Below are 16,974 nucleotides of genomic sequence, written 5' to 3' on the forward strand. Positions count from 1 at the left end.
TCTGAGTGGGAATACAATGAGCTCCTAGCCCAGACGACCAGTTAAACAAAACAAAAGTAACCAATATAGTCTAAGCCAGAGAAAGGTTATTTGGATAATATGATCACTCCCTGTCCCCTGTTGCCCCAAGAAATAAGTCCAAGGATTTGAGAGTAGCATGCAAAGCATTTTAAGTATATTTCATTTATGAAAAAAAAAAAAACAACACAAAACTGCGTGTTATGTGTTTGAAAGAAGAGACGGTAAGCTTTGAGGTCCTCTATTTCCAGACATTGTCCACTGCACCTTTTTCTGAGCTCTTATGAGGTTATTTTATTCTATTCCTTAGTCCTTCTTTAAAAATATGCTACTCTGCTCAGAATCTACTGTGCATCCAATATAAAAGCTCAAAGGTCACTGTTCGGAGGCGAATTATAGGATGCTCCCTTTGTTATTGATGAAGTAAAGAGAAATGGGCTGATATGATGGAGTAGCTGTAAAAGAAGGACTAAACAAGGTATTACACTTAAAGTCTGTCAGCGTGTACATCCCAGACCACAATAAAGGCACTGGTTGTCAAACTGGCTCCCTATGCTCCATGATACAGAATAATCCTGTACATAGGATACCAGTGGTTCAACTACACAAGACTTTTGCTTGGGAAGCAACAGTGACAGAGGAGTTAGCTTTTGGAATCACAGGCCTTGGTACTGTGGTTATGGTACATGGGGTCTAATCAGAAGGAGCAACACTGCCATAAGAGCCATGAGACCTAGCAGGAAAACAGTAGTTGGAGACGTCTACAACTCACCTTTCCTTTAGGATAAGACAAGTTGTTGTGAAGTGTGGATTAGGCACCACCTGAATTACAATCACCCGGCATGATACAGATTTTGGGTTCCCAGCCTAGACTTACAGAATTAGAATCTCACAGGCAAGGCCCAGGAACCTGTGTTTTTACTCATTCCTACATCATTTTTATCCATGTCAACATTTTAAAGTCAATAATCTAGATGAATACTGTCCAGTATAGAAGTCATTATCCTATATGAGTTATTAATGTAAATCAATTAAAACTAAATAAAACTTAAAAATTCATTTCCTTAGTCATACTGACTACATTTCAAGTGTCTCATAATCCACCGTACGTGGGGGGTAAGTAGTTATGATACTGGAACAACAAAGAATGTTCCCATCATTTCAGAAGACTCTATTAGCACTGGTCTAGACTTTGGATTTGGGACAAAGATACTAAATTATCCATAAGTCTGGTATGTGTGTTTGGGGACTTGGGGCTGGAGGTGCTCCAAAATGCAGTCTTTAAGAAGGTTCTACATGTACTCTACAACCTATATGTATGTGCACGCACAGGTAGAGGCGGTGCTATTTAGACAGTGAGACCGTGACGCTGCAGGTGAAAGAATGAGGGCAGCTTCTTTCTAATCTGCTTTGATAGAGTTGGTTTGGCCCAACCATTATGAACCACAGAGGTCCTCTTATGCAGATAGGTTGAAAGAAGAAAATCTAGAAAAACTGACATAATAACAAATAGAGGTATTCTTTCCTCTTTGGAAAAACAGACTTGGAGAGTTAAAAACGAAACAAAGAAACCCCTACCTTGGCTCTTCGGGAAGACCAGTACTCTATCCAGCTGAGGTAGACCACCCACCTTTGCTCTTCGGGAAGAGCCGCACTCTATCCAGCTGAGGTAAACCACCCACCTTTGCTCTTCGGGAAGAGCCGCACTCTATCCAGCTGAGGTAAACCACCCACCTTTGCTCTCTGGGAAGAGCCGTACTCTATCCAGCTGAGGTAAATCACCCACCTTTACTCTTTAGGAAGAGCTGCACTCTATCCAGCTGAGGTAAATCACCCACCTTTGCTCTTCGGGAAGAGCAGTACTCTATCCAGCTGAGGTAAATCACCCACCTTTGCTCTTCGGGAAGAGCAGTACTCTATCCAGCTGAGGTAAATCACACAGAAACTTTCCCTGGATATGCCTGCTAGTCGATGGTCATAGTCTTCATCAATGTTTGGATTAAATGTTGGATCCACATCAACATAATTTCGATCTGCACACAGACGCAATCCTTCCTGCATCGTTTCATTAGCTAGCCATTCCTCTAGTTTAGAAGAGGTTGTAACATAATAAATGATACCCTAATGAGAAAAAAGATTAAAAAAAAAACCCTCAGGCTAAATCGCAATCTGAATTAACACCAATATCTCATTAAATTAATTGTTTATACTAATATGAATCAAAGTGACATTAGTTTACTAACTTTAGTCTAAAAACAATTCCAATCTACTGAATTTATGATTTTTTAAGAGAGGTGAAAAACCTTTATTGTGGTGCATTTATTTTGAGAAATTTCTCACAGAACTATTAAGCTATCTTGTGATCCTACATCAACTTATAAAAATACAACTAATAAATAAAGCAACAGAAACACATATTTAGAGATAGGAAATGCCACACACATGCTATTAATAAAAAATGTAAAGTCAATCTCTTTAGCTTCCTGAGGTTGGTTTAACCAAACATTAATTAAACAGAAGACTCAGGCTTCAACCCAACCAATCAACACAAATAAGATGGTACACAGAAGTAATAACACATGAATCATGAAGATTCAGCATATGTTTTCCTCTTGAAAATGTTGGCTTTGCCTATAAACCTCTAGCGACAACCATGTTGTATATCTGTGAAATCCTTAGCAAAAAAAAACAGAATACCTGTGCAATAAAAAACTAACCTTGCTCAAAGAGAGGTTTGGCCTTTGCACTAGGGTTCTGGGAGTTCAGCTCTAATCCCTTGCAATGTCCTGCCTCATAAGAGAGTCTTTATTTACCTGGAGGCTTAGAACCACGAACTCTAGAGGATATGGAGAGTAAGGCTGGTGATGTGGATGGTCAAGCAAGTCTAAATGGTTGTGTGTCGATAAAAACTCCGCACACTGAGGCTCAGGTGAGCATCCTTGGCTGGCAACACTCTGAAGGTATTGCCTCAGCTGTTTCTGGGAGGAACAAACATTGTCTGCACAAGTCCACTGGGAGAGGACATCTGCAGGTTCACGCCTTGGGGTCTCCAGACTTTGCCCCCTGTGCTCCTTTCCTGGGCAGACTTTCCTCCATCCTCCCACTGTGATGCATTCTAAGCACGAGGATGATGGCTCTGCTGAGTTCTGAGGGTCCCTCCAGCAAATTAACAAACCTGACTGCGGTCTCAGAGACCCTGAAATTGCAGTTGGTGTCAAATGTGATGGTGTTTTGGGGGAGCTCCCAAATCATACTTTTGTTCAGATTTCTGAAAGCAGCGGTTAACAGCAAGGGCTAAGGAGTCAGTCAAACCTGGGTTTTAATCCCTGATTTCACTTGCTAGTTAGAGGATTGTGACCAAGTTAACTTGTGATCCTTAACTTGTTTATTTGTAGAACAGGAATGTAATATTCCTTTAGAGAATTAGCTAAGATATACATAGGTGTATTTATACATGCATGCATGTGTGTGTGTATTCTTTAATACAGTGCCTGTAAGAGATGTGCTACAGATAATAGCTTTTACTAATAATATTAATGAATAAATGTAGTAAGTTCCACTGAAGAAAGAAACAGCAAGATCTTCATGGGTATAATTAACTAACTGTATTGGATACTAGAAAATTTCTATCGCTATGAAAAAGCAAAGCACAAGTTAAAATAACAACAATAAATAAATAAATATATATATATATAAAATTTTTTTAAAAGAGCCTCTGACACCAGAAGCTCTAAAGAGGCACATACCCTTACCTTGACATAGTAAGTAGTGAGTACTTTCCGAAGATCAAAGACTTGAAGCATAGAAGCAGCACTATTGTCAGTGATGCTATAGCCCTCCAGAATATACTTGGTGACTATCACTTCCCAAGCTAGCCAGCGCTGGCTAAAGGCAGCGTTAAATGAAAGCACATGAGGAATATGGCCAGGTTCACAACAGCAAAATCCTTCATCTTCCTCAACTCCTTCGGTAATGGCCTCCACTTCCCGTTGTTGACAGTAAGTACCTTAGAGAGAGAAAGAGAGAAAGTTCTTATAGCAAACGGGTAAAACATGAAGTGGAAAAAAGAATCCTTCAAAGATATGAGAAACTTTGAAATAAAAACACATTTAGCTTATAGCAATTGAGAATATTTGTTGGATCTGCTTTAGACTGTCCATTAACAAACTGCAGGACACTCCTGAAGACAGGCACAGCATACATTAATCTTCTGCAGAATCAGAATGTGTACCAGCACATTCGGGTCTCAGAATTTGTGAAATAAAAACAGAAAGTCAGATTATATAAAGAATTAGAGTCACAGCCATCTATGCCAACAAAATATCATCCATCACATTAATGTTAATTTTTATTTTGTTCTGTGGTCTTGCTTTCATTTAATCTGTAAATTCCTTACATTATACAAGGACTACAGAATGATTATAGCTAATTTTAAAGCTATATATTAAAGCTGAGAAGTGAGTCAAGTCGTTCAGTTGTGTCTGACTCTATGGGACCCCATGAACTGTAGCCTACCAGGTTCCTCCATCCATGAGATTTTCCAGGCAAGAAGGAAATGGCAACTTACTGGAGTGGGTTGCCATTTCCTTCTCCAGGATATATCAAAGTTAAATTGTAACAAAAATAAGTGGGATGTTATAATAAATTTTTCATTTTAAACAGAACATATACAACATGCATACTTGAAAAACTACTGAGAGAAAAAGATGTCATGAAATTTAGCCCCAGTTGGTGATGATGGTGGTGGTGGTGTATGATGAATGATAAGACTGAAGAGGTAAGCTTGGCCAAGCTAATGAGCTATACTGTTTACTACTCCAGTTCAGTTCAGTTGCTCAGTCGTGTCCAACTCTTTGCGACCCCATGAACCGCAGCATGTCAGGCCTCCCTGTCCATCACCAACTCCCGGAGTCCAACCAAACCCATGTCCATTGAGTCGGTGATGCCATCCAACCATCTCATCTCCAGCCCTCAATCTTTCCCAGCATCAGGGTCTTTTCAAATAAGTCAGCTCTCCGCACCAGGTGGCCAAAGTACTGGAGTTTCAGCTTCAACATCAGTCCCTCCAATGAACAGCCAGGACTGATCTTCTTTAGGATGGACTGGTTGGATCTCCTTGCAGTCCAAGGGACTCTCAAGAGTCTTATCCAACACCACAGTTCAAAAGCATCAATTCTTCAGCACTCAGCTTTCTTTATAGTCCAGCTCTCACATCCATACATGACCACTGGAAAAACCAAAGCCTTGACTAGACGGACCTTTGTTGGCAAAGTAATGTCTCTGTTTTTTAATATGCTGTCTAGGTTGGTCATAACTTTCCATTAAAAGGAGCAAGCGTCTTTTAATTTCATGGCTGCAAGCACCATCTGCAGTGATTTTGGAGGCCAGAAAAATAAAGTCAGCCACTGTTTCCCCATCTATTTGCCATCAAGTGATGGGACCAGATGCCATGATCTTAGTTTTATGAATGTTGAGCTTTAAGCCAACTTTTTCACTCTCCTCCAGAGCCTTTGACAATTTTACTATTTCATTTCTTGTTTAATTACGTTGACGAGCACTTCCAAAACAGTGCTACACAGTGGTGACAAGAAAAACTGTCTTGAAGCTGACACTGACACAAACAGAAATGCATGCTGTGGCTAATCATTAGACGTGACTACAGACACATTGAAAGAACAAGGATGTGTGTAATTTTATAAAGTATCTTTTAAACCAATACTGAAAATGAAATTTAATCAATTTGCTTTTAACATTTAATTTAAAAAATAAAAAATGGCTGAATTGGTGAGAGATACCCAAAAATTAAGGTACTACTGGTTTCTACTCTGGGCTCTGAGGATTTTTGATTCTATAGTCATAAAACTACAGTTACAGTTACTTTCTAAGCCAGCTCAGTCACATTTCTACATCAGTATTACATTGGTTTTGTATAAAAAGAGCCTTGAGAAATTTTCCTTCCTTATCTATAGGAGACTAGAGAGGGCAGAAGAATTATTCAATTTCTAGAAGAAACTTCCTGAGGCTGGGTTTATAATCTACAGCAAAGGTTTACAAAATACATTCCTGGGCCAAATTCAAGCTAACAGTGGTTTTCATATTTTTAAAAGGTTGTTTAACAGAAAAATCAAAGAACATGCAACAGAGAATGTGCATGGCTACAAAAGCCTACACTATTAACTATCTTGGCTCTTTCCAGAAAAAGTCTGCCAACCCCTGGGCTACAGAAGAAATAAACTAAAAACAAATAAACACAAACAAATATAAAATTAGAATTCTAACAGTTATTCTAATTATTAAAGATAATTTAGGAACCAGAGGTGGAAAACTGATGGGAGGAGAAGAGACGGCAGGTAGTTTCTGGGCAAAAGGAGAGTGATAAGAAGGTCTTAGTAAAGAATTCAGCATAGCTAGGACACTGAAGGAAGGCCAGTGTGGCTAGAGTAGATGAGAAGGGTGCTAATAAACGAAGCTGGAGAAACTGGAAGAGGACAGATCTTGCAGTAGGACATGTTAAGGAGTTTGAATTCTACTTTAAACGCAATAAAACACCACTGAAAATGTTAACCACGGAAAGGACATAAGTGAATTTGCCTTAAGGAAAAGAATCATTATGGCTGAATGTAGAATACAGGGGCCCCTTGCTACTGAAACACAACAGGAGTTCAGAAAATAACATGGGGCTTCCCTGGTGGCTCAGCCGGTAAAGAGTCTGCCTGTCATGCGGGAGACCTGGGTTTGACCCCTGGGTCAGGAAGATCCCCTGGAGAAGGGAATGGCTACCCACTCCAGTATTTTGGCCTGGAGAATTCGATGGAAAGAGGAGCCTGGCAGGCTACATCTTAGGGGGCTGCAGAGTTGGACATGACTGAACGACTAACATTTTCACTTTCAGAAAGTTAACGAGTACTGCATTCCCAACCTGATTTGAGTTGTTTTTTAATGAGAGTTTGGATGGAAAGATTTATCCAAAATTTTATTTGAATCTATTTGGTACTGGAGAGTAAGGTTGGGAGAGTGAAATTTTGGATCGATTTTTGATTTGGAGCATTTCTGACGAATCTGATGGAATGAGCAGTAAGAAGAACTCCTTTCCAGTTCACACACACAGAAATGCTGGATAAAATAGCCTCCCCACAAAATATTTGTTAAAGAAAAAGTTAAAATAAAAAAGCAAAGGTGAAATCTTCAGGTGCCAGCAATTTAAAAAGAAAGTGAAGTTACAGCAGGGGTATCTGCAGTGGTGAGGGGGTGCCGACTTTTAGATAAGACCAGTTGCATTCAATTTGAACAGCAGTGGGTTAAGATCCTAGAAGAGACAGAATTAAGGTCCCGAGCTTCTGATGGAGAGTCAGGAACAAATCATAAGACAATAGGACATTTTGAAAAAGAGAGAATGGATTACAAATAAATAACAAATAAACAGTGAACATTAACATTTACTACCCAGAGAGTTACACAAGTAAAATCTTATTTCTGATGAATGGAGTAACTTTAGAAAAGCACTTGCTTCATTAACAAAGATATTACATGAAAAAGGTGCAAACTTTCTGATTCAATACTTTGGTAAAAATAAAGCTATAAGGTACAGGTCTGATTTGATCCTCTATTTAGACAAATGCTTTACTTCCTGTTTCAAGTTAAAAACACCTATGGTACTTCTTAGAATAGATCAAAACACTGCTTGAATGCTTTCTCTAAGAACTTTCCAGTCCAAATGTTCCCTAGGTTGGATACATGTGCACTAATAGGACTTCTTCAATTCCTATGAAATAAGTTTTCATTTCTGCTTACAAGACATTCACTTTATAGCAGTTGGTAACATCAAGCTGATATGTTTCTGAATGCACAATTTTCTGTGTAAAAATAGCTTCATTTGTCAATATATAAAATTGTTGAGGGCTGGCGGGGGAAGAGGGAATAACTGCTTAATGGATGTGAGGTTTTATTTGGGGATGATGAAAATGTTTTGGAACTAGACAGAGGTGGTGGTTGTGTAATATCATGAATGTACTTAAATGCCACTGATTTGTTCACTTTAAAAATCAACGTTATGTGAATTTCATCTCAATTAAAAAAAACTGCTGCAGACAATGGCATGGCAACCACATGAAGGTAACTCAGCTAATCTCTGCCTCTAATGAACATACGCAGCTAATCACAAAGAGACAAACAAGAGGGCAAGCACAGAACAGAAATTCACTATCACCAGGAAAGCAAGTGTACTATACACTATGGAGACTACCTTTACAGACCAGGAATACTGCAAAAAATTGTTCTCTGAATGTGAAATTTGGGAAAAAACTAGCAATTACTCTTTAATAGCTTTTCTCCTTCCATAATTCCAAAGACTAAGGATCTTATAACTTTCTATTTGAGATGTAAGCACAAAAAACTTAGATGTCACAGGAGTACATTATAGAAATTACAGGCAATGTCTTACCTCTGAATTCAAGTCCCCGCAGCTGGAACGTCACCAGCCCATTTCCAATCTCTATAAGGTGGACTAACGCATTGAGGTAGTCAGAAGCGAGAATGAAACAGTCCCCAGTACTGTAGTTTCCCCACCGTCCTAGGAGCAAATCACCACACAGACTGTGTTGTAGGGATCGGGTTAAATGCTCATAAAAGATGGAATTCAGATTGTTGTCATCTGATCCTATAAGAAGGGATTAAAAAATGTTAAATTATTTTAAGTCCCCTTTATATCTACAAATAAGATTGTTAAAAGTATTAAAACTAATTTCCAGTTAGGGCTATATCTATATTTCTTTAACAAGGAGGACATTTAGATATCCTTAGACTTTATACATAAAAATGAAACAAAGGACAATGGGAAAATTTCTCAGAGTTAGAAGTCACATAACCTCTCCAAATCTCTGGTTCCCATCCATAAAATGTAAGAATTGGATTAGATAAGATCTTAGATAAGATCATTACCTTAGATAAGGTCATTTCCGCCTCTTTAGCAGACCACGATCTTTTCTATCACTGCTCAATTAACTATGCCTTATAATTAAAACCATGCAAGAGAAATGAAAAAGATAAAAGCAATTTAAAACCACAACAAAAAGACACACTGATAAAGTGAAAGTCTCTCAGTCGCGTCCAACTCTGCGACCCACGGACCACACAGTCCATGAACCCTCCAGGCCAGAGTACTGGAGTGGTGGCCTCTCCCTTCTCCAGGGGATCTTCCCAACCCAGAGATCGAACCCAGGTCTCCCGCATGGCAGGCGGATTCTTTACAAGCTGAGCCACAAGGGAAGCCCAAGAATACTGGAGTGGTAGCCTTTCCCTTCTCCAGGAGATCTTCCCAACCCAGAGATCGAACCCAGGTATCCCGCATGGCAGGTGGATTCTTTATAAGCTGAGCCACCAGGGAAGCCCAAGAATACTGGAGTGGTGGCCTTTCCCTTCTCCAGGGGACCTTCCCAACCCAGAGATCGAACCCAGGTCTCCTGCATGGCAGGCGGATTCTTTACAAGCTGAGCCACCAGGGAAGCCCAAGAATACTGGAGTGGTAGCCTTTCCCTTCTCCAGGGGATCTTCCCAACCCAGGGATCGAACCCAGGTCTCTGCAATGCAGGTGAATTCTTAGCCAACTGAGCTATCAGGGAAGCCCAACACTGATAAAGGAAGGGAGTTAAATAATATGAGATTTGGACAAACAAGACAGTCCAAAACAAACAGAAGTTGGTCACTTAAAAACAAAACAAAAAACAACTGTATATTGAGATGTCTAATATTAGTTTAACAGAAATAAACCATATATATAGCAACAGCAACAAGGAACCAGAAAAGTTCATTAGAGTCTTCCTTTAAGAAAAGATAGTTACGCTCAAACATCACCCAATAAATGAGATGACTGTCTTCGAAAACAGTGCATCCAAAGCAATCATCTGTAAATGGGTACCCGAAGTATAAAACTAAAGAATGGCAAAATATACTAAGCTAAATGTTTATTTTAAACTCAGCTTAACTAAATAACAAAATAAAAAGGAAAGCCTAGGCTCAAGCTTCAATAAAACAGTTGTATCTGATGCTCTGTCTGCTCATTATGAAAGTGTGCATATCAGGACACGGGTCTTTGTGATACGCAGGAAGGCAACATCATTCCAAGCCCCTTAAAAGGTCAGATCAGAGTTGAGACAGCTGTTTCATCCACCAGAACATGATCAACAGTCATTAATATCAAATAAGTAGTCCTCCTTAATCCAATTTTATAATTATGAATCAATCTGATTACAATAATTTAGTTTCTCAAGCAGAGCACTTGAGTAATCTGTAAGTCAATGAAAACAAATATTCCAGTCTATGGGGAGCTGTATTTCTTTTAGTAGATTAATACACTGATATTCCGGCTGATACATTAATCTTTTATGTCTGGGACAATGAAATTCACTCTTTCTGTGCCAGAATATAGGTAATAGGTAGGCCTATAGGCCCAAAGTTTAGATAATGGTAATGATCTGTTTGTTCAGTCGCTCAGTCGTGTAATGAGACCACCAAAATCTCACCCAGTGAAGCCTTACCTTGAGAGCTATTTGGCTCCTATAGAGGACCTCTCTGTATACAATAAGCTAAATGGAATTACATTAACATTTATCTAAACATCTGCGGAGGCAGAGAAGCAAATATATTAATAAGTTCAGACTTCATACTCTTCAATACACCTCAGCAGTTTTACTTTCACTGTGTTCTACTTTTTTAGCCTATGTAAGAACAACCTTTGAATGGCAGTTTTTATGCTTATCAGCATTCTTTTTTTTTTTAATATCTGGCAGTTTATTAAAAAATGGAGCATACTGAATAACAAACTTTCTTACATCTTTCAGGAAGAAAAAACACTAAATTTGAAAAGACATCACCCACTGAATTTGGACACAACACCTCTACTCAATTAAGAGAAACATTTGTACAGTCCAGGTCTTTATTTTTACACCCATCAGGCCATGAATTCATAGGGAATGGGCTCCAACAGTTCGGGTTCCTTTCCATTGGTCCTCACAAACTGTGCTTCTCTGGGTGGAGCAGGCTGGCGCTTCAGCTGAACCCAAGTCCCTTTCTCTTTGGCTTCCTTCTTTTTCTGACCATTTTCCTTCACACGTTTCAGAAAGCTATCTTGACTCTTAGAGTGCTTAATATGCTCAATACGCACATTAATTCTCTTGGCAAGAATCCTGTCCTTCACTTGTTTGTTTACAATGATGCCAACAGCATGCTGGGTGACATTGTAGACTCCCAGTTTTGCCATGGTAACATTTGTGGGGCATTCCTTTTTGAACAGTACCCATTTCCTTGATATCTACAGTATCAACCTTCTTGTAGATTCGCATGTATGTGGCCAAAGGAACAGCTCCATGTTTTCTAAAAGGCCTGGAGAACACGGAGCGGGTGCCCCTCCTCTTTCCCTCTGTGTTGGTCGTTTTGGTGAATTACTGGAAGATGGCGGTTCCGGCCGAAAAGCCTTATCAACATTCTTAAAATGCATTTTATGAAAGATGAGTATATAAATTTTAGATACTCTAGTTCACATGTACTTTGCTAAAGTAAAACAAAGCAAAGGATATTTAGTTAAAAAATGACCTCTGATGTCACAGAGGATTCCCAGTAAGTTGGCAGTGAAGTACAAATATAACAAATTCCTTAGACTTGCTTCTTTACTCAAAAATAGGGCTATTACCTGGATTTCTATCAAGCTGGGAAGCTAATCTGGTATTTGAATGATCCACGCGTTTTGTGCTGAAAAGGGCAAAACAAAACATCTTTAGTATGCTTTTTTATATTAAAGAAGCCTAATAATTAAAAGTGAGAAAATTATACAATACAGATGCAATAAATATTACCACTTCATGAAAATATCTGAGAAAAATCTGTTTAGTAACATAAAGTTCTCCAATAGAACAATTTTAGGGTAAGGATATTTTTTACTCTTCTACCTCTATCATACAGAAACATAAATTTTCTCTTAGCTGATTTTTAACTAAACAGTGTATAGAAATATACAGTAATGAATTTAATGTAAAAAAATCTGATTAGGTTGAAAAAATGCATACTGTACACAGTTCCTGAAAATACTCAGTGCATGAAACATTCCTTATAAAGGGAATATTAATGTCCATGGGACAATGCTCATTAAAACAGTGGTTTCCAAAATGTGGTCCACAGAACCTGGAGCATGAGACTCAAGATCTTTTCAGGGAGTTTTCCAAATCAAAACCATTTTCACAATAGTACTGAACTGGTATTTGCTTTGTATTTTTTCCCACTGTGATGACAACTGCACTGACGGTGCAAAAACAATGGTGGATTAAGACTGCTGATGCTTTAACACGAATCAAGGCAGTGGCACCAAACTGTACTATTTTTCACTGCTACTCATGCACAAGAAAAAACAAAAATTCAGTTTCCCTTAAAAATGTCCTTAATGAAGCAACAAAAATATGAATCTTATTAAATTGCGGTCCCTCAGTACAGGTCTTTTTAATAATTGTGTGTGACAAAATACACACAAAGCATTTCTGCTGCATTCTGAAATAGGATGACTATCTGAACAGAAGGCACTTGAGCAGCTACATGACTTGCAGGCTGCACTAGCTTTTTTTCCCCATGGATCACCATTTTCACTTGAATAAACTATGACTATTCAGACTTGAGTATCTGACAGACATTTCTCAAGTGAAGAAAGTGAGTCTGACATTTCAAGGAAAATAACTGATGATTATACATGCTGCCAATAATGAAAATTCAAGATTTCAAGTAAATATTAGAATTTTAGAAAACTTTCATTTACCACTATGTGCTTGATAGCTTCCCTATACTTCAGTACTTTTGAGATTGGTGGTGATATGAATATATATATATATATAATATTATGTAATGAAATATGTCAAAATCTGAAAGAAATACATTACTTACTGAACTAGTATTTTCCAAATGATAAATAAAGATGTGATAAGCATATGCATGGGTAAAAGATCCATTCACACTACAAGACATATCAGTGAATTTTGATGTAATACAGTTCCCAAAATTCACCGATACAGTTTTAGATTCCACATTTCCACTAATCATTAGGAAACTACCATTTGTTGAAGGATCAAAGAACAATACCCACAACTGTCTAAAAAGGATATTAAAATACTTCTTTCTTTTCAAACTGTATGTCTGTATGGGGCCAGATTTACTCTATATACTTGAACCAGAACAACATACTGCAACAACAGATTGAATGCAGAAGCAGGTAAGAGAATCCAGCCGTCTTTTATTAAGACAGACATTAAAGAGATTTACAAAACAAAGAAAGCAATGACATTCTTCCGATTTTTTTGGTGTAGAATCGGATATAGTTATTCTTCATTAGAAAAATGTCTTTTATATTAACATGTAATGAGTTTATTGTTATCTTTATATTAATAACCATTTAAAATTTTGAGTTTTGATTTATACTGGGCTTCCCTGATGGCTCAGTGGGTAAAGGCTTAGCCTGCAATGCAGGAGACACAGGAGACATGGGTTCAATTCCTGGGTCAAGAAGATCCCCAGGAGAAGGAAATGGCAATCTACTGCAGTATTCTTGCTTGAAAAATCACATGGATAGAGGAGACTGGCTCGCTACAGTCTAAAGGGTCGCAAAGAGTCAGACATGACCGAGTGACTAACCACAGCACATGCAGCACGTTGTACAGTATTTGTGCATGTATGTGTGTGCTAAGTTGCTTCAATCATGTCTGACTCTTTGTGACCCCACAGACTGTATGTAGCCTGCCAGGCTCCTCTGTCCATGAGATGCTCCAGGCAAGAATACTGGAGTGGACTGCCATGTCCTCCTCCAGGGGATCTTCCTGATCCAGGGATTGAATCCACATCTCTTATCTCCTGCACTGGTAGGCAGGTTCTTTACCACTGAGCCACCAGGGGTGTAACAGATAAAATATCTGCAACAAGAACTCTTTGGAGACTTCAATAATTTTTAAGATTTTATGTGAAGGGGTTCTGAAATAAAAAAAAGTTTAAGAACTGCTGCCACAGAAGTTATTCTGAACTAAATTTAAGTTGGCCCAAAAGAAAACAAAGACATAAATACACACTGAAATTCACCAAAAAGGGAAACACTATGTACGGTTTTAGGTAAAAGACCAGAGAAGTTTCACATCCATAAGCTAGTTCACTGTTCAAAAGTCAAGATTCCATTTTCACCTATTATATGTGCCGACGTGTGACAGTGTGGAGAGAAATGCAGTCATGGAGCTGGCCAGATAAGTTAAAAATTCGTACAAGCTCTTTCTGAATCAATACATTAATATATATCATAAGTCTTTATAAAGTTTAAGCTCCATGATTCAGTATTTCTCCTTTAGATTTTTTCTTATATTAAAAAGAAAACAAGAAAAATATTTGGAAAAATTATATACGAAGATAGTTTCTAGGCATCATATTAAACATCTCATCTAAGGAACTAAGCTTCAATGGGGAAAACACTTTATGTACAAAGATCGTCATTTAAAAATCTGTCCTCATGAAAAACTACAAATAATCTAGCAAAAGTTTAGCTTGAAAAACACCTTTCTTAGAAAACTACGAGATAACTAATTATGACTGCTATAATGAAGTAATAGCGTGTAGCATAAAGTTTCAGAGTAAGATTAATGTAAAACAATTCTAAGAAATAACATTAAAATAAAAATTGGCTTTCAAAGATTTGTCTTTACTCACTTATAGTCTCTCTCCCAGAATTTCACAGGCCGAACATATGATGTGATGAATATTGCACTTCCCAAAAAGGGGTTCAGTGGAGTAGAAAAGAAGGCTGACACGGCAGCCTGAACAAACAACATGGCTGAATCTACGGGAAAACTGGTTAAGGATGTAAACATTTATCTGGTTATTACACACACACATTCACCTCTCTCACAAGCACACTGCAGTTACAGCAGTTGGAAAGATGAGGCTCATCAGAGGAACACAGAAGAAAGTGTCCCTGGGCAGAATGAAGGGGAGAAGTAAAAAGACATAGCCAGGAATGTACGGCCCGGCATGATGCTGTGAAGGGAGCCAAATAAACGTTTGCTAACGTGTGTTTGTAAAATTCCACGTACCATTCGGGTAGATATACCCAAACCATGCTCGGTTTTAAACTTCCAGATGATAAAAACTAAAATTTAAAGATACAGAAAGTGTGCATATCAACATCTACGTGGTCACTAACCTTTATGCTTACTTAGAACGTACATTTAAGATGAGAACAGAAAAGTCTGAACATAAAAGTTTAATTATAATCATATCATTATGGAAAATGTTTTGAACCCTCATTCATTTATACGTGTCTTTAAACACATTTTATATGTATTGAAAATTTGTACTTTAATACTCACATATATTAACATAAAATTTTTAATCAGCATCACTTAATTATTAAACTTTAATACTGTCCTCATGCTCAGATGATCTGTGGACCACAGATGTTAATACAAATTAAACAATCAAAATCTGTATAGGTGTGGGTTCAAAGGATTATGAATTTCTGATCATTTATCATACAGTAACCTATACTGTGGGCTTTCCAAGTGGCTCTAGTGGTAAAGAACCTGCCTGTTAATGCAGGAGATGTAGGAGACATGGATTTGATCCCTGGGTAGGGAATATCCCCTGAAGGAGGGCATGGCAACCCACTCCAGTGTTCTTGCCTGAAGAATCCCTTGGATGGAGGACCATGGTGGGCCACAGTCCATAGCGTCACAAAGATTCAGACATGACTGAAGTGACTTAGTACACATGCATGCACCCTATATTCTATGCCTGGAAAAAGTTATGCCTACAAACCAACATTCTCATCAAGGATATGACTGCCCTTTCTTATAAAATTTTTATTAGAAGGATACGGGGCACTGCAAAAGGCTGAGCGAAAGCATGGAAAGCAGAGCCCCATGTAATCTGCCATGGGGCAATGTAAGTATACACAAACTGCAACTTATAAAGGAGTTCCCAAAGCTGTAGGAGGAAAAAAACAATCAGTAAAAACCTTATTATCAGACTTTTAAAACTATTTTCTTCCAAACAAGGAAATAGCATTGAAATTAAAAAAATAACCCTGCCAAAACACCATACATGTTTTTAAGTAAGGATGGTTAACTGACTTATGGATTTTTTAAAATTCTATGTTCTCTACTGGTTATATTACAACTACAAACAACAACAACAACAAAAAAGGGTAGGGAATATAGATGTCTGTAAAAATTAAGCAATAAATATATATTTTTATTCTAATACATTTCCCTCAAATTTTAGTGCTTTGGGAACTGAGCATGTTTTAAAGGCAATGTTAAAAGGAATTTGAAAGCAGCCAGGAAGGGGATAAGTTGTAATACAGCTGTCACTGACTATTTGTCTAAGAATTTTATTAGTGTGTATTAGGCATCTGTTCATAATCAGAACTGTTACTGCCAATGGAAACATAATGTACATTTCCATCTTATTTAAATTAGGATTTGTTTTGCTGTTGAATATGTCTTTAACACTGAAACAGAATTACTGCATTTGCCTAAGGTTGCTTCTGCATGCTAGGCAACGCAAGACCCCATTCTTAGATCACAGAATCTCAAAAGCAAGAGGTTCTGACTAAATGCCATGATTCAGGCACCAAACACCTCAAATTTAAATTATTTAGCTGATTTACAAATGAACTTGTTTAATTTCTAAGTTAAAAAAGAAATCACAACCTCAACCAATCAGAAAATGCAGATGAACCCCTGCATTCTTTGCCATGACTCAAAATTGTGCTAACAATCCTTGGTACTAATGTGATCGGGATGACATGAAGACTTATCAGAAGCCATTACAACTGCTTAAAAACAGTGACTCAGAACACTCCTCCATCTCTAAATACATACTGTACTCAAATTTGACTGTAATATTAAAAAATGACATGGAAAGTGGCTGGTGAAACCATTTTCATAT

The 16,974-nt window shown here is 37.9% G+C and overlaps 1 protein-coding gene and 1 pseudogene across 5 annotated transcripts in view; both read right to left on the minus strand.

The window, feature by feature from the left end:
• The window catches only part of PCNX1 (pecanex 1), a 187,112-nt gene that overhangs the window by 30,844 nt on the left and 139,294 nt on the right, over positions 1-16,974 (minus strand). For all 5 annotated transcript variants that reach the window (XM_055436674.2, XM_055436675.2, XM_055436673.2 and 2 more), the window contains 6 exons: positions 15,900-16,008; positions 14,734-14,863; positions 11,702-11,760; positions 8,459-8,674; positions 3,771-4,024; positions 1,909-2,139 (listed from right to left, as the gene is read on the minus strand). In XM_055436674.2, the coding sequence (XP_055292649.2) occupies positions 1,909-2,139; positions 3,771-4,024; positions 8,459-8,674; positions 11,702-11,760; positions 14,734-14,863; positions 15,900-16,008 (999 nt within the window). The remainder of the gene's footprint in view (positions 1-1,908; positions 2,140-3,770; positions 4,025-8,458; positions 8,675-11,701; positions 11,761-14,733; positions 14,864-15,899; positions 16,009-16,974) is intronic.
• Positions 10,083-11,453, minus strand: LOC129563066 (large ribosomal subunit protein eL21 pseudogene; annotated as a pseudogene).

This window comes from Moschus berezovskii, chromosome 9, assembly GCF_049115385.1.
Source record: "Moschus berezovskii isolate FMDL1 chromosome 9, NW_MosBer_1.0, whole genome shotgun sequence".
In the NCBI taxonomy this organism is placed as follows: domain Eukaryota; kingdom Metazoa; phylum Chordata; class Mammalia; order Artiodactyla; family Moschidae; genus Moschus; species Moschus berezovskii.